The sequence below is a fragment of the Cannabis sativa genome, chromosome 9 (genome assembly GCF_029168945.1).
Source record: "Cannabis sativa cultivar Pink pepper isolate KNU-18-1 chromosome 9, ASM2916894v1, whole genome shotgun sequence".
Classification (NCBI taxonomy): domain Eukaryota; kingdom Viridiplantae; phylum Streptophyta; class Magnoliopsida; order Rosales; family Cannabaceae; genus Cannabis; species Cannabis sativa.
The window spans coordinates 7849929-7870196 of NC_083609.1; the positions used below are offsets into that span (position 1 = coordinate 7849929).

At 32.1% G+C, this 20268-nt stretch overlaps 1 protein-coding gene across 2 annotated transcripts; it reads right to left on the reverse strand.

Annotated features, from left to right (window-relative positions):
- On the reverse strand, positions 1-1652 carry LOC115722334 (CASP-like protein 1D1). 2 transcript variants are annotated; one of them, XM_030651527.2, is made up of 3 exons: positions 1055-1652; positions 711-837; positions 1-586 (listed from the first exon to the last, which is right to left on the reverse strand). In XM_030651527.2, exons 1-3 carry the CDS (start codon positions 1297-1299, stop codon positions 362-364), a joined length of 597 nt encoding a protein of 198 aa, XP_030507387.2. In that variant the 5' UTR covers positions 1300-1652; the 3' UTR covers positions 1-361. The 2 variants fall into 2 exon arrangements, with proteins under 2 accessions (XP_030507387.2, XP_060960456.1); XM_061104473.1 differs by having other exon boundaries at positions 1-837; positions 1055-1570.
- Positions 1653-20268: the final 18616 nt, after the last annotated feature.

Consider the following 20268-nt stretch of genomic DNA (forward strand, 5'->3'; position numbering starts at 1 on the left):
TTTTGAACAAGTCTTTATTATTATCTTAATAAATTATTGCATAGGAAAGTTTTGAGAAAACGCAACTTCTTATGACTTTTGGAAACAAGGAAAGGAATTATAAACACAAGTACTACTTATATTGGTTTGTGAGACTTTGAGACCACAACTTGATAGAGTACTTGAACAAATCTCTTACAACTACATGTCAATGAAGTTCAATTACAGGATTCATAAACTACAGATGGAACAATATAAAACAATGGATCAATGAGATATGCTGCACAAGTAGAAAACATATACAAATAAGATATACACAAATCCAAACACTGATATCTGATATAACACACAAATCCAAGACATGAAATGGCTTTGTGAGGCTTTACTTTGGGATTTTCTTGTGGATGGAGAACACAGAGAGCCAGATTAGTAAAACCAGCAAAACCGAGGCAAACAAAGAAACTGCAAGAGAGCCGGCCAAATGTTGACAGAACTTGTCAAAAGTTGAGCACACCTTCTGCCACCTGACATGATCGTTGCCCTTCAATCCAACATATGCTACTCCTCCAGCTGTGCCAGTGGCTGAGGCAACCAACCCCAGTATGAGCTGCATCATTACCAATAGATATGCACATCAGCTTAATATTGGCTTTCTTTTCTTTCCTTACAACAAGTAAGGCTTGTCTTTCATCTATAATATCTTTTATAAGTGAATAGAATAGAGAGCTTACCACATCAAAAATGGCATAGTAGAGCAAGAATTTAGATGAGTATTCAGGCTTCAGGATGACTGAAATTGATCCTAGAGTAGTAACTAAACTGTAAAGACCGGCAATTGATAAAGCCACTAGAAAGTATCTGCAAAAAGATGTACAAGACTAAATCAACTATTTGAAACTTAATCTCAAAATGGTATGTTTCATACTAAACAAATTCATATCATAATTCTTACTATGCATAATCAAAAGTGGTGATTCTTACTCACTAATTTACTTCAAATCATTTCAAACATAACATGTGAAAAACTAAAACACTTGACAAAATCGAGTTAGTGAAAACTTCAGATTAAACTCACATGAACGCCGGAGAGTGATTGAACTTGGCCGAAAGTGGGAAAGGAGCTCGAACAGTTTGCTTGCTAGTAACAAGAACAACAATAGCAGCCACTGTTGATGCAAACAACAAGACCCTTAAAGCCACATCAACTTTAAAGCAAGTAGCTTCAGCTGTACAAGTAGCTGATGAGGGCCCTGAGATTGGTTTGGGAGATGGAGGAGCTTCCTTTCCTTGTTCAGGGTCAACTTTCTCAGTAGATGCCATAGCTTGTGACTAAAGAGCTTTTGTTTAGCAGATATGAAAAAGTTAAATGAACTAGACTCACTTCAAGGGAATTGGGTTGTAGTTGTTTTGTATTAGAGTATGTACATATATATACACATATATACACACAATTGTATATATCTTGGTGGAACATTCATGGGACAATAGTTCAAATACACAATAATCAGTTTGGAGTCTTTTGCACGCCAAGTGAATTGGTTTGAATAGCGTTTTTATTGTTCAATTGCTGACAAGGTTCTTATATTTTATGCTTATGTTCCACTCTTGACTGTGCAGCCCTATAAATTAGAAGAGAAAAACTTGTGTGAACAATTTTTTTAATATATGGTTTCTCCTTTGGTATATATTATATTGTGATTTCTTATAGGATTTGGATTGGTTAGATAATGTTTGGTGGGAATGGAAGATTTTATTTTGTAGAATAATTAAATATTTAATCACAATTTGTGCTGTGGTTGCGTGGTTAGGAAATTAGTACACAAAGTGGCTTTTTTTGGTATTTTCTCCTCTTAAATAGCCCTTTAAGGTGGGGTAAAGCCTAAAAAAGAAAAAGTTAATCACAACTTTTTTGCTGGGTAAGTTAATCACAACTTGAAAAACAAAAAGTAATACTTCATATATAATTGATATTTATTTGTACAATTATTTTAAAATGTTGCCCAAATAAAGTTAAGATTTATTTTGTACAATTATTTATTAAAATTTCTTCTAAAAATTTTCAACCCTATGCTATCGGTTATTTATTATCATGCTGAAAAAAGCGCTTGTAAAGGTTTGTTTTGTAGTAGTGATTCAAGTTATTGAAGTCTGAACTTTCATTCTGGAGTTCCCGAAGTCAATTTGGGCGCAGGACTAGGGACCCCTCCCAGGTCGACTTGTTATAAAGGTCTAATTTTAATTTTTCGCCCAAGGCCTCGAAATTCCTTGGGCCAGCCCCGATTGCAAAACAAGTCAAGATTGACTCTCCCTTCTGCCTTGTGTGTGAATAGGATCTTGAATCCCATGATCATCTATACTTTTCATGCTCTTATTCTTTGAGAGTTATGGAGCATATTGAGGGTTGCTAGGTAGTCTACTTTAGCCAAACTAGTTTGAAGATCGGATTAAGAGTGTTGTCCATGATTTGTATTATGCAACACTGGGTGGAGCTGTGTATGGAATATGGTATAATCGAAGTTTGTGTGTTTTTAAGAAAAAATGTTTGGCCCCCTTCTTATGTAAACACCTTAATTAAGATGAGCATTAAGACTGCTAGTTTTTTAAGGAGAATAATTTGTCTAAAAAGGATATAACATTTATGAAACTTGTAAATAATATGTAGATATGTAGTAGATTTTCTTTGTGAGAAAAGATGGGGTATGCCCCTATCTAATATGCATGTTATTAATTAATGAAAATTTTATTAGAAAAAGAGTAATTTGCGGCAAAACCCCCTCAACTATCAATTTACTTGCAAAAAACCATCCAACCTCATATTTTGGTGGGAAAACCCTCCAAAGTACTGTTTCGTTTACATTTTTAAGGTGTCGTCTATTCAGCCTCGTTAAGTCTTAATTTTGCCCACGTGGCAATGACAGGTCAATAAAAAATTATCCTACGTGGCCATATTTTACAAAATAAAAATTAAAATAAAAACAAAAAATTTAAGAGTAATTTGCGGCAAAACTCCCTCAACTATCAATTTACTTGCAAAAAACCATCCAACCTTAAAGTTTTTTAGATGGTTTTTTGCAAGTAAATTGATAGTTGGGGGAGTTTTGCCGCAAATTACTCTTAAAGTTTTATTTTTATTTTGTAAAATATGGCCACATAGGATAATTTTTTAGTGACTTGTCATTGCCACGTGGGCAAAATTATGAGCTGGACATACGGCATCTTAAAATGTAAACAGAATAGTACTTTGGAGGGTTTTCCCACCAAAATATGAGGTTGGATGGTTTTTTGCAAGTAAATTGATAGTTAAGGGGGTTTTGCCGCAAATTACTCAAATAAAATTAAGTAGTGGTCATCGTTAGGTTTTACAGTACAGAAGAGGAAAAGTGTAAAAGTTTTGGTGGCATTTGGTAATACTTTTATTTTGAATTTTTTAATTATAAAAATAAAAGTAAAATTTTTGTTTTTTAAAATTTTAATCTTGAAAAACAAAAATACCTCCTATAATTACTTTTGTTTATTTTTGTTTTTCAATTTTAAAAACAAAGTGTTAAGTAAATTTTATTTTTGTATTTATTGATTTTATTTAAGTTGAGTTCGGGTTCGAAATTGGGATTGGGAGTTGAGTCCGAGTCCGGGGTAGGGGCCAAGGTCTGGACTTGGTTCTAAAATTTAGGTTGGAGTCAGAGTCTAAATAAATATTAATTAAGAAAAAAATTGTTTGAAAAAAATTAGAAAGTGATTTTTTTGAAAATTTTTATTCTTAATTAAAAAATTAAAAAGTAAAAATAATATTATAAAACATGATTTCAAAAAATATTTTTTAATTTTGTAATTTCAAAAACAAAAGACTAATTATAAAAATATTTTCTTTAAATAAAATATGAAAAGAGCATTAAGATTCAGTTCATACATAATGTTCTATTTATATTAGACAAGTATGGTTAATTATCCCTATACACGAATAAAATGATACACCAACCAAAAATAAGCTAAACCTATAACCCAATAACAATAATTAATTTTCAAGTATTCATTCAGAACTTGGGAAATAATATATACAAAATAATTATATCATTATATGATAGACCAATTGCGTGTAAAGCCAAAAAACACTTTATTTCTAATGAGTGATATTTTGTATAGTTTTGGGATAATGAAATTGACAGTGATTACATTAATAAAAACAAAAGTAAAAAAGAATTGAATTCAAGGGGGTCTAGTCTAGACCTACTTTGTATCCTTGGAGAATCAAAAGCTACTTTTATATATCTTTTACAAGGAAAAAACTTATTTAAAAAGTAAATAAACAAGTGTCACTTTTCTCTTGTTTGGGATAATTTTTATCTAAAGCTCAAATGATTGTATTTCTAAAACAGTATATTTTATAAAGTGGCCAACTTAGGCAAGTTTTGATAAATTAAGATCAAACCTAACCTAACATTAATCAAGTTTCAAATAATGAACCTTCAATACCCATTTGAACCAATTCCTCAAGATAGCATAGTTTATAGAAAAATCATCATCATCATCATATCACACACACATACACATAATATATATTAATTTATATAATGTGAAAGAAATGTCATACATATACATACGTATACGTCACAACACAATGACATGTAGATAATCATGCATTATATATTTGTATCGTTTAGTTTAGTTTAGAGTTAATGTATGTACACATATATGATACATAGTCCACAATTGTTGAACAAATGGATTTACATTACATTGCCATCAATGGGTCACATTCAACCATATATATATGTGTATATTTTATTTTAATGTATATAATGGCATAATTTTCACGAAACGTCTACTTAGTTTATAGCTAACAATTTAATTTCTTCCCACTTACTTGTTTGAGTTTATTAGAATGTGATTGACTAATAGTCTATAGTACTAATCATATATATATATGATAATTAAGACGAGGTCATTTCTTGGCTGAATTTAGTGATTCAGTGTGTTATATATATACTATGTTGAAAGTTTAAACTTTTCAAGTGAAATTGTGTGTGAATACTATAAGTTGGAGAACATCATACCACTCCCACTCCCACTCTTATTCAAAATACATATTACCAAAACTATTTTTTTTTTCTCTTTACATCAAAAATACTTTTCTTTATATTTTCTTTTTATCACTTAAATTATATATATATAGGGCACTTGTTGTGAAAATTATATACGCAAGTATACGCAGTCACACAAGTAATAAAGTGATAAGTAAGATCGTCTCCACAGGGATTGCAAACAAAGTTTGATATAAAATCAACTAATTACAACTTAAAATAAAAAGAAATAATATGTAAATGGTTGAGTAATGATTCAAAATTAAAATTGACAAGAATTAAACTTGCTAAAATTAAAACTACTGCTGCTAGAAAAATTGTTTGCAAGATAAAAAATATAATATGGCAAAAATGGCTTGAATAACTAATTCCTTCTAGTCAGGTTTTTTACAATAAGACAAAGATTGGTTCAAAGATTACTTTAGCATTCTGCACAGAGATAACAACAAATTCCTCTAGGCTTGTGAGAATTTTCCAACACTCACAACTTTAATCCTACCATTAAGCTCAATATATTCCTATATCAAACCAGCAAGCAGGACACCATTCAAGCATTCATTTGGTAAGTTATGCAAGGTAAATGAAATATTCCTATCCACTTACAAAGAAAAGCCTAAATCTAGGTTTTCACTTGCTTCATTCAAGTTGAACTACTAGATCTAGCCCTTCCAGTACAAGATCTAGCTTAGCAAATTGTTATTCATGGCCAAAAAACAACAATCAATTAAAATGAAACTCACTTGAATGAACAAAGGCAAACAAATACTAAAGTAAGCTTAAAATTTAATCATACCCAACTTAGAAGTTCATAGTCATTCAAGCCTCAAAAGCTTAGCTCATATTCAAATAAAAAGATAAAATCCAAGCTAAAAATACTTCATCCATGGCTGCTGCCCAAATTTACAATCTCAAGAAGTTTTGAATACTAAGTACAAACAACAATAACAAAGAGAAAAATAAAGAAGACTATCAAGAAAGGGTAAAGAAAATTCAAACACTAGGCTTGGTCCCCTCTCTTTCTTCTTTGTTGTACTTCCTGCTGCAATTAAAGCTCCTCCATAGAAAAAAAATGGCAGCTGCCCCGTACTGTACATACAAGATGATGAAGATGACTCCCATGTACTTGCTCTTTTCTTTTCTTTTTGATGTTGGGTTTTTAGGGTACCAACCTCCTCACCCAAAATAGAAGCCCAAACTTTTCCACTTTGGCCCACTAGGGTGAGACCCCTTTCTTCCATGTCAGCTAGCTGATGCAATTTGAGTGATTGGACCGAAGTTGCTGAGGTGGATAAGTGAAATTCGTGTTTCCACGTCACTGCCAGGATGCTGAATTCACTTCAGCATTGCTTTAGCATTGCTTCAGCAACCAACCCAGTTCCAGCTTGTACTCCTTTTCTTCCTTGCTTCTTTCTCTTTTACCTATCAATTTAATTCCTCCTTTTTCAACAAAATAAGCACAGTTAATTGGAAAAACACACCCAACAATATCAATATTTACAAAAGTTAAAGGTTAGATTACTAAATAGAAAATAACACTAAAACTAATTAAAAATAAGCAAAATAAACACATTTTCATTACTCTCCTCACAATACTTTAGTTTAAAAGCATAAAAATTAACTCTATACCATAGAGTTATTAGCACTTTTAATTTTTAAAATAGAAAAGCCTTTATTTTATCTCTATAATAGGAACACTTAATTGTACATTGTACATTAATTAATGATCTAATGATAACCAAAATGTTGAGAGTATGATATAAACTAGGAGTTTAGTACATGTACACCCTTACATAACACTTCAATTTTTTAATAATAATTTAACATTTTTTTGTTTGTTTATTTTCTTGACAAAAATTATACATTTACTTTATGCAATATTTTTTTTTATCAAATTTAGTATTTTTTTAATTAGCAAATAGAAAAAAGATTAATTAATTTTTCTTTTTCTTCAAAAATAATTTTTTCCATATTAATTTTTCTGATCAAGCTATTTTTCTTACTCTATATATCTGCAATTAGAATTGTTTAAGAAAGTTTGCAGGTTGTACTCCTATTTCTATTTCTTCCTGATCTCGATGATAATGGAAAACATTAAATAGAGCCTTTTGTATTTTTATTAATATTTATGGACTCAAACTCTTAATATATTCTTTCAATACTACCGTAAAAATTGATATTGGAATACAATATAGAGAAATATTAAAAAATAAAGAGTTGTCAAATTATTGATATAATTAATATATCTCATATATTTTTATTTTATAAGACAATATTTTATAGTAGTATTAGATATTATTAATACTTAATAACAATATTCACTCATATTTTGTGAAAATATAAATATTATTTACTTATGAATAAATTTTAATTTAATTTAATTATTTAAATTATCTTTTATATTTAAGATAAAAATATGTCTCTTAATTTATACTTTGTTTTGACTTATTATAAACTTAAAAAGAAAAAAAATTCTGTAAAACTATATTTTAAATAAATTATTTTTTACCATAAGATTTTTGCTTAATTTAAAAAATTTGTGAATGTTGCCTCTCTCTTTTTCTCTTTTTGTCATCTTTTTTTTTTTCATTCTCTGTATTGCGACAATAATGAAGCTATGTCTACTTCGAGTTTTTATTCTTCACAAGATGGTATTACAGAAATAGACTAAGTGTCAAAATCTCTAATTTTTAGAAAGAGATAACTAGAGAGAGAGAGAAGCTCTAACCTTGTGGGTAGTTTTGTAAATGTGAAAAATGAGCTAAGGGAGCTCTCTTTTTATACGTAAAGGAGGCCTACGAAAATAGGAGAAAAATACAAATTAGATGTTTTTGACCATAAATGATGATCCAATGGAGAAAATTAGCTTCTAATGGTGATAGTCATTTTTTGGAGCCTGGTGGGACCTACCATGGTAACCCGAAGCTTATTTTTGTAACTTCCTTGGGTGAAATTTGTGGTCGATAGCTTCATGATTGTGATTGAAGTGTGATACATGATTTGATAGAGATTTGAATTAGCTCTAAAATGTAAGTTGAATCGCATCAATCAGATCAATATTGAGTGAGTTATAGTTGTTTTACTGAAGGTAGTTGATGACCCAACCCCCAAGTTGACATCTAGCACCCAGGTTGACATCCCAGTGCCCATGTTGACATATGACAATAACCTGGACAGGAGGTAAGTGTAAAAGTATCCAAGGGATGTACTTTAAGATGCTTAAGTGATATTTTGACATCACTTAGTCTACTTCTGTGTTCTGGCGAAGCTGGACACCAATTCTCGAAGATATTGCTATTTTGTAGAAATGAGAGACTCGAAACTCTTCATTTCTGAGTGAGTTTCCCATGTTAGAAATGAGAAATGCAAAATTGTGAATTTGACTTTCCTAACTTCATGGATCTTAGTTATTGTGAAAAACTAGATAAATAGTCAAAACAAAATCAAAATCAAATAAGCAGAACCCAACGCATCAGACCATTTGTCAACCTTGGCATTGGGCACTCATTCCTGAGCTTCCGAAATGTCGTTTTGATACTTCCAAGGTTCTTAAACGAGATCTCCTACCCTATTTTTGACCATTCAAAATTCATTGATAGAATCATATTTGGTATTGTGTGATTTAAACCAACGCACCAGGTTGATTGTAAACCTAGGCGCTGGGCCCTATTTCTAGGGGCTCAATTTTGTGGTTTTCTCCTCGAGTTTGCTTGAATCTTCATTATTTCTAATGACGGAAAAAAATTTGGAACACTTTTTTGAGAACCTAATTGGAAATAACCTAAGTTGACAATATGTCAATCGGGCGTTGGGCCCAGTGCCAAGTGTTAACCTGGGCACTAGGTCCTAGTTATGGCCCTTTTAAAGTTTTGTTTGGTCCCCGAAAATAGTTGAATCTTAATATTTTTAAAAATAATGAAGATGCTCAAAATATTTCTTAGAAAACATTACTGAAACCGGCCAAGGTTGACAAAATGTCAACCTGGGCGCTGAGCCAGCCTCATGTGTCAACCTAGGCACTGGGCCATGCTTCTGGCACCCAAGAAGTGTTGTTTCTTCCTTAAAAATACATATTTCTCTATTTTTTGATTAAGATGAAGAAGTTGCAAAAGTAGGATTGTAGATCCAATACTTGGAAGGCACCTAGATTGACATATTGTCAACACGGGCATTAAGGTGCCCAAGCACTGCGTGCTCCGGGTACTGTCAGGCTAAAATTAGTCTAAGTTTCGGGTCATATTTTCGGTTAGTTGTCACTCTTTGTTTCTAGTTTTAGGGCTATTTTACGCTTGATTCTTTTGTTTCAGGTCCTTGGGTGTTTAAAGAAAGTATGTACAATAATTGAGGACGCGTGGTGAAAGAATCGAGAAGAAAACCAAATATTGTGTCGCTGCCTGTTCCAATCGCGACGGGGAACATGCCAGTCGCGACGAGAACTGGCAGAAAGTTTTTCAAGAATTCGATGCTTAACCCCGTCGCGACGGGGGCATTGCCAGTCGCGACGGGGACCCAGTGACGAGATTTTTTGGACAGTTTCGTAATTTCACGAATTTCAAAGATGAGACTTGGTTTAAATAGAGGGAGTTCGTGAAAATTAGGGTTCATTCAGAATTGGAGCCCTAGAAACAAAGGAGGAGGCTAGAAGAGCGGCTTGTGGCGACCCGAATCAATTGCTTCAACTAGTTCTTTCTCTTCTCTTTAATTTCTTTATGTTGTTTTCTGTTTCAATGTTAATTATGGATTTGATTATGGATGTTTTGAACTAAACTCCTATTTAGGGAGGATGATGAATGTTGTTTTAAGTTTTTCCTAGTTAATGAATAATTGCCATTCATCCATCTTGATTGTGAAATTATCTATATTTGTGCTTAATTCCATGTGTAAGATTGATCACCTTTTACATGTTTTATGATCTTAATTCAAAATCTGAAAAGTGAGAATTGAGAATGCTAAAATTGGATAATCTAGGTTTTGATGTGAAACGAAAGTATTTGCATAGCCTTTGTGACATTTAGATTATTGCTTAATGCTGATTTCATGTTAGTTTAATTAAGAGATTAATTAAAGAGCATGTGATTTAGAACCTAGAAGATCTGAAAAGAGCTAGGTTAATTTATAATCTGTCATTCACTTCAAGAAAAGGATAGCAATTAGGCATTAACAATTGGGTAAACAAACGACAGGATTCTCCTCCCTATTATCTCATCTTGCTCAACTTTCAACTGTGTTATTTAAGTTTTCTGAATTACTTTCATTCTTTTTGAATCATAATTACTTTTGATTTGCCAAATAGAATTATAAGTATAGTTTAGTAGTAATTAATCCAATTCCTTGTGGTTCGACCTCACTTGCGTGAGTATACTACTTGATTGCGTCCACTTGCGTAGTATTTAACAATTTTTGCAACAGGTGCTCAAAAATAAACTTGCTTTGAATCTGATTCTAATACCTCAAATATGTCGGTGATATGTCTAGTTAATGTCCCAATATAAAGTTTGACTTATTTGCACTAAGACAGTCCCAAAAATTGAAACCCTAATTGAGAATGTCAACTTGGGCGCTGGATGAAACCCTAGATGCCCAGGTTGGCTTCCAAGCTGCAGGTTCGTGTAATTTCAGCTCCCGAGGCTTGGATTTGATTGCTCCATGTCTCCATAGTACAAAATTGTAATATCCCGATACTAATGGTAAATAATCAGGTTTATAATTATATTGTGGGTTAAATAGATAATAAGTGAGATTATGATTCTACTAATCTAGTTCAACATAAATTTTAAATTTGCTATAAGTGGATAAATAAGAGTAATTTATAAATTACGAAGATTTATATGGTATATGTGAATGTAATATGAGTTATCGCTGTAGTAAAAATATTTTCAGTTTTGGCGACCTTAGAGACTCAATCGGGGGCCAAAAATATCATAGCAGGTTTAATTGATATAATTGATGGAAATATCGTGATAAGTTGATAATGTAGGTATTAGAGTAATTAGGAGTATATGAAATTTGGCTTAGTGTCCTAGATGTAAAAATTTTTTTGTGGCTAAAAAATAATAGGATAACCATTAATAATTATTTTTATTAATATTATTATATTATTATTATTAATCTTACTGTTATTATTATTAATATATTATTATATTATATTACTATTATTGATATATTATTATATATAAAGCGTGTTGGGTTTTATGCCCTAAATAAAAGTCATTTCAATATAATCAGATTTACTTATTAATATAGATCAGAAATAACATTTAATGTTGCATGGTTCACATGATTTATTTCATGATTATATGTACATAATGTATGAATTCGTCTGAAAACCTTTTCACATACTTGATCCTGTTTATTGCGCTGTCACCACATTGGAAAGTAAACATGACTATGTGAATAAAGTTTCCTAGATTTATCAGACATAGGGTTTTACTGATATGATAATCTACAACAGAGTTTACTTGCATTTGGAGAAGTGCTATGTTCTTTCCAGAGCATTGGTTAAAGTAAAGCTCAGGTTGGATGCATGGAGTATGCATCGGAAGGGACCGATATTGAACTTTGACTTAGATTTATTAAACTTACCGTAATATCTATTCAAGTCAATATCACCTAGTTGATCCTATATCAAATGATCTTAATCCTGTTATGATTAGGTTCAATCTCGAGAGGCTATTCGTGTTCTTTGATTTGTTAGTTAAGCCTACTTTTAGGTCAAGGTGATACGTACATTTTGGAAACACAGTAGTGCAATTGAGTGGGAGCGCTAACATAAACATGGAATCTATAGCTTCTATCTGGTGAATAGTAAGTAAAGGATGATCTCCTTCGAGCTTGACCAAACGAAAATAAATGGTGGAGATCTCATTTCACATAAGCTGAAATATCATTTATACGGGGTTAAGTGTTTTAAGGATTAAATACATTGTAGGGTGTAACGGTGATCTAATCCCTTTATAGTGTAGATCATTCATATAGAGGATCATTGATCAAATTAGGATTATAACAATGGATAACTAATGATGTGTCTATATGGTGGAACATATAGAGAATTCTATATACTGAGAGTGCAATTCTAAGTTCTATGCGTGGATTCAACGAAGAATTAATAAGTTAGTGAATTTTAGTAATAAATTCTTGATCTGCTTATTGGAAGCTCGGTTATATAGACCCATGGTCCCCGCACTAGTTGAGATAATATTGCTTGTAAGACTCATATAATTGATTTTGATTAATCAATTATAATTCTCAAATTAGACTATTCTATTTGTGAATTTTTCACTAAGTAAGGGCGAAATTGTAAAGAAAGAGTTTTAGGGGCATATTTGTTAATTATGATACTATGTATGGTTCAATTAATAAATATGATAAATGACAATATTATTTAATAATTATTTATAGTTATTAAATAGTTAGAATTGGCATTTAAATGGTTGAATTTGAAAATTGGCATTTTTGAGAAAATTAGATGCAGAAAAGATAAAACTGCAAAATTGCAAAAAGTGAGGCCCAAATCCACTATGCATGGCTGACCACTTTTGTAGGGAATTTAAACTGATATTTTCATTATTTTAATGTCAAATAATTTAACCTAACCCTAGTGGAATGCTATAAATAGATAGTGAAGGCTTCAGGAAATTTACACTAAAATTTCACACTTCTGATTCAGAGAAAAACCTGAGCCTTCTCTCTCCCTATTTGGCCGACCACTCCCTCTCTCTTTCTTCCCTCTTAAATTTCGAAATTCTTAGTGTGAGAGTAGTGCCCACACACAGCAAGTGATACCTCAACCATAGTGAGGAAGATCGTGAAGAAAGACTTTAAGCAAGAAGGAGTTTCAGCATCAAAGATTCAGAGAAAGAGTTCCAGGTTCAGATATTGATAATGCTCTGCTACATAAAGGAATCAAGGGCTAGATATCTGAACGAAAGGAGTCATTATATTCCGCTGCACCCAATGTAAGGTTTCCTAAACTTTATATGTGTTTATTTCATCGTTTTAGAAAGTTCATATTTAGGGTGTTAATCAACATACTTGTGAGTAGATCTAAGATCCTAGTAAAATAATTTCCAAACAAAGCGTTAACATGTTTATAAACACAAAACAAACGAACCCTCATCCTCCTCCTTCGACGAAACCCTCTTCCCTTATATCTATTTTCTTCGATTTTCAATTCAAAACTTAGCGATCTAAGTTCTGGTAGTAGCGGAATAGTGAATTCTTAGAGCGAGAAGCTTAAGGGCTCGAGATCATCGATCGTACTCCAAGTAGGTCGACCAACATACCTGAACCGGAACTTGAGGTAAGAAAAGTATATTATACTACATAGACTTACATTGAATTATTTATAATTATTAAATTAAATATAAATTTTTTATAAATATATTTTTATTTTTAATTATTTATAATTATTAGTGCTCCTGTCACAGCTGAGATTGTAAATAGACTTACATTAAATTAATAAATAAAGAAAATATAAATTTATTTTAAGTCATTATTTGATTTAAAATAAGATGACAAAAATAGTAGTGAGATCCATTATCAATTTCGGTCATGCTATAATATTATAGCTAATTTATCCTTTATTTTACTTCATAAATTAATTTAAAAGTTTAAATGATAAAATGTTATTTTAATTAGATAGAAAAATATGTTATATTTTTCATATCATTTATCAAAGATTCAAACATAATTCTAATTGAAATATTATTATTTTTATTTAACCTAATCCTAATTAAAATAGTATATAAATTAATAGATGAGAGCTTTTTTCAGTTTAAGCACTTTTTGGGTTAGAAACCTTAGCGCTCTCTCTCTCTCTCTCTCTCTCTCTCTCTCTCTCTCTCTCTCTCTCTAATTGGTGTGATTGAGAACATGTCCACACTAATCAAGTGTGATACTTATTCCATTATTGAAGATTGTGAAGAGAACTGTTGCAAATTTTAAAGTCAGTGAAATTCATGCTTAATACTTAATCATACTCTGCTACAGAAAAAATTCGAGAGTTAAAATAGGAGTCTTATAATTCTACTGCGTTCCCAATATAAAGAAATACCTAACTCAATGTGTTTATTTATCGTTTTAAAAAGTATATTTTAATGTGATTTATAATTAGAATTAATTATCTGTTAGATAAATTAACAATTAACCCAAGATCTATTTGTATATAACATAGAACACAATAGTAGTATATGATAATTGAGTATGTGTACCTGATTGATCCATAGCAATTATCTCTGATTGATCCACAGCAGTTACTCCAATTTGATAGTGCAATACTATCAACTAAGTCTTCCTCCCTAGATCTCTAAATCGAAGCGCTTTATTTTCTGCGATTATCAAAAGGTATACAATTGTGATGAGACAATATGTATTTATAGAGTTAGGGAGGGGACTTAGCTACAAAACCCTAGTTGGGCTGAGCCTGCTCATCAAAGGCTTCACCAACTAGAAAAGCCCACACTTCGCTTCACCTAGACTTTACTCACGCATGCTAAGCCCATTAACAATTGATCACCAACAACATGGGCTAACACAGCAAAGAACTATCCAATCAACCCAAGTTTTAATAAAACCAATAAAATTTAATGTAAGCCCAAATAAAAGTCTAACATTCTCCCACTTGGGCTACATTGATTTTAATACATATATATTATATATCAAAATAATTTTGTTTGAAAACGACTCATGGGTTGAACAACAGAAAAACATTTGTGGCCACTTTAAAAAATGATAGTTCTCTGATAGCATCTCAACATACCGGTCCAATTTAACCTTTGATAATGAACTATGACAGTCATATTGTTTTTAGCTCAACAAAAGACATTCATAATCACAAATACCAAAGTATTAAATCGACATGGTCAATAAGTCTAGTAGTGTGGTAAGGAATTATGTTCAACATGTGATCAATATAAAATAACATAATATCCTTATCAGTCCTCAATTTCACTGATACCGTGATGCTTAATAAATAAGCCAGTGAAATTAAACATACACCACTTAAAATAAGTAAGTGTCACTAAACTTGCTTAAAGAATTAAGCCAACAACATATCATTGTCAATAAGCAAATAAATTTAAAAGACAATGATCACAACAATATGAACCACATGCTTTCAATTCAATCATTCTCGAGAATATAACAAAACATAATTGAAAACATATCCATTCAATAATAAAAAATATTGAAACATAAAATGTAGTTCATAACTTTATTCAGAAAATTATAAATAATAATTTCTGAAAACAAACAGAAAACAAAACTCCCACTAACCCAAAAGATCAAAAGATTCTAAAATGCCCATATTAACAACATGTTTATTAAACAGCACGGCACTTAACCCTTTGGTTAGAGGATCAGCTAACATCGACTCGGTCTTGCAATTTTCAATAACAATGTCTCCTTTCTTGACCAAGTCTCTAACAGTGAGATACTTTATTTCCATATGTTTAGAAGCACTACTAATCTTGTTATTCTTTGAAAAGAAAACAAAGAAAGATCATTATCACAATAGATTAGCATAGGTGTGGAAATAGAATCAACCACTCGTATCTCCGAAATAAAATTCTTCAGCCACAAAGCTTGCAAAGATGCCCCATAACATGCAACAAACTCAGCATACATAGTAGATGACGTGATCAAAGTCTGTTTGACACTCTTCCAAGAAATAGCAAGACTCGCCAAGGTGAAAATATAGCCGAAGTTGACTTTAAATCATCTACACAACCACCAAAATGCGAATCTGAATAACCAACAACTCGAAGATTGTCAACCTGTTTATACACAAGCATAAAACTCTTCGTTCTTTGCAAATATCTCAAAACTTTCTTGGCTGCAACCCAATGATCAAGGCCAGGATCAGATAAATATCTCCCAAGAACATTGACTACGAAAGCTATGTCAGGTCGAGTGCAAACCTGAGCATACATCAAACTCCCTACTACACTTGCATAAGGGATGTTCTTCATTGCTCCTCTTTCCAAGTCGTTCTTAGGACATTGCTGCTTAGTGAACTTGTCCCCTTTCAGAATAGGAACAGAACCAGCTTTACATAAATCCATGTTGAACCTTTTGAGCACACGATTAATGTAAGCTTCTTGAGATAAGCCAAGAACTTTTCGATTCCTGTCACGATGGATCTCAATCCCCAAAACATAAGATGCCTCTCCAAGATCTTTCATATCAAAATTTGGAAGACAGAAAATTTTTGGTCTCATTTAGTAGTGACAAATCACTGCTGGCAAGTAAAATGTCATCTACATAAAGAACAAGAAAAATATAACGACTCCCACTGATCTTCATATAAATACACTGATCAAACTTGTTCTCTACGAAACCAAACGATGTCACAACCTGGTCAAAACTTCAAGTACCACTGGCGAGATGCTGTTTGAGACCATAAATGGATCGTTTCAACTTGCAAACCAAGTGTTCTTTTCCATTCTCCTTGTAGCCTTCAGGTTGAGACATATAGACTTCCTCATTCAATTCTCCATTCAGAAAAGCAGTTTTAACATCCATTTGATGCAACTCTAAATCAAAATGCGCAACTAAGGCCATAATAATTCTGAATGAATCTTTAGTGGAAACAGGTGAGAAAGTTTCAGTGTAATCAATACCTTCTCTTTGAGTAAAGCCTTTAGCCACTAAACGCGCTTTAAACCTTTCAATCTGTCCCTTTTTATCCCTTTTAGCCTTTAAAATCCACTTACAACCTATTGGTTTAAAACCATCAGGTAATAAAACTAGCTCCCATACACCATTTTTCTTCATGGAGTCGATCTCATCATCCGTAGCTGCTAACCATTTTGAAGATTGTGGACTATTAAGTGCTTCACTAAAAGTGACAGGATCCACAAAATGATCAATATCATATTCTCCTTCTCCAAGATAAACAAAATTATCATGACACTTTGTTGACTTCTTTTGTCTCTGAGATCTTCTTAGAGGAGGTACTTCTGGAATAACTTCTCTTTGTTGATCATTGTTTTGAATAACATCTTCCACAACTGGAATTTCTTCAATAACAGGATTCTCATTAACAATAGGAGCTTCATCATTAATAGGCCCTTCATCAATAATAGGACCTTCATCATCTTCGATATCGGGAGCAATATATTCATCAACAATGGGAGCATTACCAACTGGAGTAGGATGGAGACTACTATTATCATCTCTTGAAAATGACATAGGAATACAAATTCCTTTAGAGGACTCCCCCATTTCAAGAGATGTTGAAGGAATTTTTTCAGCAACATCAAATTCCAGAAATTTAGCAGTCTGAGATTCAACAATTCGCGTACCACGAGTGGGACAGTAAAAGCGATAGCCTTTTGAGCGCATTGGATAACCAATGAAATAACAGCGATTTGTTCTCGGATCTAACTTTTTCAAATTAGGATCATAAATCTTTACTTCAGCTGGACAACCCCATACTCGAAAATGATTCAGACTAGGCTTCCGCCCAGTCCATAACTCAAAAGGGGTCTTGGGAAATCGCATTTACCGGGAACATGATTTAAAATATAAGTTGCAGTCATAAGTGCTTCACCCCATAAAAACTCTGGAAGATTTGTTCTACTCATCATACTTCTAACCATATCCATGAGAGTGCGATTTCTCCTTTCAGCAACGCCATTTTGCTCTGGTGAACCAGGCATAGTGTATTGAGCAACTATACCATTTTCTTGTAAGTACTCTGCAAAAAGCCCCATGTGTTGTCCAGATTCTGTATAACGACCATAATATTCTCCTCCACGATCAGAATGAACAACTTTGATGACTCTTCCTAATTGTTTCTCAACCTCATTTCGAAAAATTTTGAGTTTATCAAGGGCGTCAGATTTTTCTTTAATTAAATAGGTGAATCCATAACGAGAAAAATCATCGATAAAAGTGATAAAATACTTATTTCTGCACAACGTGGTGGAATAAGGACCACTGATGTCTGTGTGGATAATTTCCAATAAAGATTGACTGCGATTTGCAGTCTTCTTTCTTGTTTTAGTCAATTTTCCACGAGTACAATCAACACAAGTATCCCAATCAGAAGCATCAAGAGGAGGAAGTATTTCAGATTTAATTAAACGATCAACCCTTTCTCTGGAAATATGACCCAATCTTTTGTGCCATAACAATAAGGATGTTTCCTTAATATGAGGTCTTTTACCCACAGTATTCACAACATTAAAAGAGGAATCTAAAGGAGCCAATGACAACTTGTAAAGACCATCACAATAAAAGCAATTTCCAATAATTCGAGAGTCAAGCATAATGTCAACATTATCATTTGCAAAATGAAAAGAATATCCTTGTTTAACCAAAAGCGGAAGCGAAACTAAATTCCTTTTAAAAGTAGGAACATAAAAAGTATTGTTCAGAATAATCTTATCACGAGACTGTAATTCAAGAATAAATGTTCCAACATAGATAACGTCAACTCCAACATCATTGCCCACTTTAAGCTTGGACTCCCTCTCACTTGGCTTCCTGAGATCCCTTAGCCCCTGTAAGGAAGCAGAAACATGAACAGTAGCACCACTGTCTAACCACCAAGAATCAATAGGAACATCAACTAGATTAGATTCAAAACAAACACATGCCAATGGATTACACCGATTGTGCTTGTTTCTTTTCTAACCAAGTCTTAAATTTGTGATAGTCCGTTCTCCGATGCCCCAATTTTTCACAAAAGTAACACTTCACATTAGAGTATTTGGACTTTCCATTGTTATTCTTCTGTTTATTCTTATGCTCCTTACCATTACCATTCTGTTTTGTAGCACCATCATTTTTATTCTTGAATTTTCCTTTTCCTTTGTTGGGCTTGAGGTGAGAAACATAGTTAGCAGATTCATTCTTCTCCCTTTTAAGCTTGCTTTCTTCGGCCTACACACCGAGAAATTAGGTCGCCGATAGTCCATGTTTGATTGTAAGTGTTGTAGGCCGTCTTGATTAGGTGAAAGAGGCGGGAAGAGCATGAAGAGCTCGATGAATAATGAAAGAGTCGGGAAGAGGAATATTATGATCTTTTAACTTGGATCGAACATTCACCAATTTCAGAATAAAATCTCGCACTCCTTTTAATTCATCATACTTAATGGTTGTCATTTCATCCATAAGATGTCCAGCTTCAGCGTTTTCACCAGTGTCGTATAATTTTTCTACAGCATTGAAAAACTCTTTGGCATTTGTAGTGTCTGGCAAACCACTCAATAGATGTTCAGGAATGGATCTTTTCATAGTAAGAAGACTAAGTCGACTTGACTTTTCCCATTGTGCATGATGAGTTAGGCACAAGTCCAAATCCATTATGCCTAAAGTAAATTCCACATCTCGTTTCCATGTCTTGTAGTTGGAAGCATTCAAAATATGGATGGAAGCATTATTGTTGTTCACAGAAAAGGAGATCGAAAAATTCAAAATTAAAACTTGAATAAGCAATATGAGCAATGTATTAGAAAATATTGTAGAATCAATCGGTCATTATAAACTCCCCTTTGGGGTGAGAATATAACACACACATGATTTACCTTCATGAAGTTAACAACAAAGAAAAAATACATATCATTTAAGAATTTTATTACCTTTGGGCAAATAAATTTCTTAAAAATATGTATTAATTCAAACAAAAAATAATAATAAATTTATATATTTAAATTATTACCTTTGGGCAAATAATTAAAATATATACATTTAATATTAACTCACTTCATGGAATGTGAACTAATATATGTAAATACTACCTTTGGGCAAGTAATTACACATATAGTTAACCAAAAATATAATATTTTCTTCAACATGTGAAATTTGGTGATAAAACAATCATTGAAAATTAATAATTTTCAACCAAATTTCCAAAAGAGATATATAATTGCTTTTATTATATTGATAAGCAAAAAATAAAGTGTCCACCATAACACATTATTTTTGTATCAAACAACCAAGTTTTATAACTTTAGAACAACAAATAATTAAAAGATGTGAATATAAGAAAATTGGTGGAGACTACATAGTCAAAACAAATTAAATAAGAGAGTGACTATGTTTTATGGAACGAGAAGAAACTCAAAAAATTTTCTATGATTGACAAATTTCGAAAAATCATCAAAAATTATTTTTAATAATTTTTTAACTGCATAATTATCATTAAAATAATAATAATTATTAAACGGAGTCAAAAAATTAATTAAAAATCATAGAAAAATCAGAAATT

Bases quoted from the DNA above. Each gene is read 5' to 3' on its own strand.
- LOC115722334 (XM_061104473.1), bottom strand. From the start codon at position 1,299: ATGGCATCTACTGAGAAAGTTGACCCTGAACAAGGAAAGGAAGCTCCT. The intron at 838-1,054 runs GTGAGTTTAATC...ATCTTTTTGCAG, and splicing joins AATCACTCTCCGGCGTTCAT to ATACTTTCTAGTGGCTTTAT.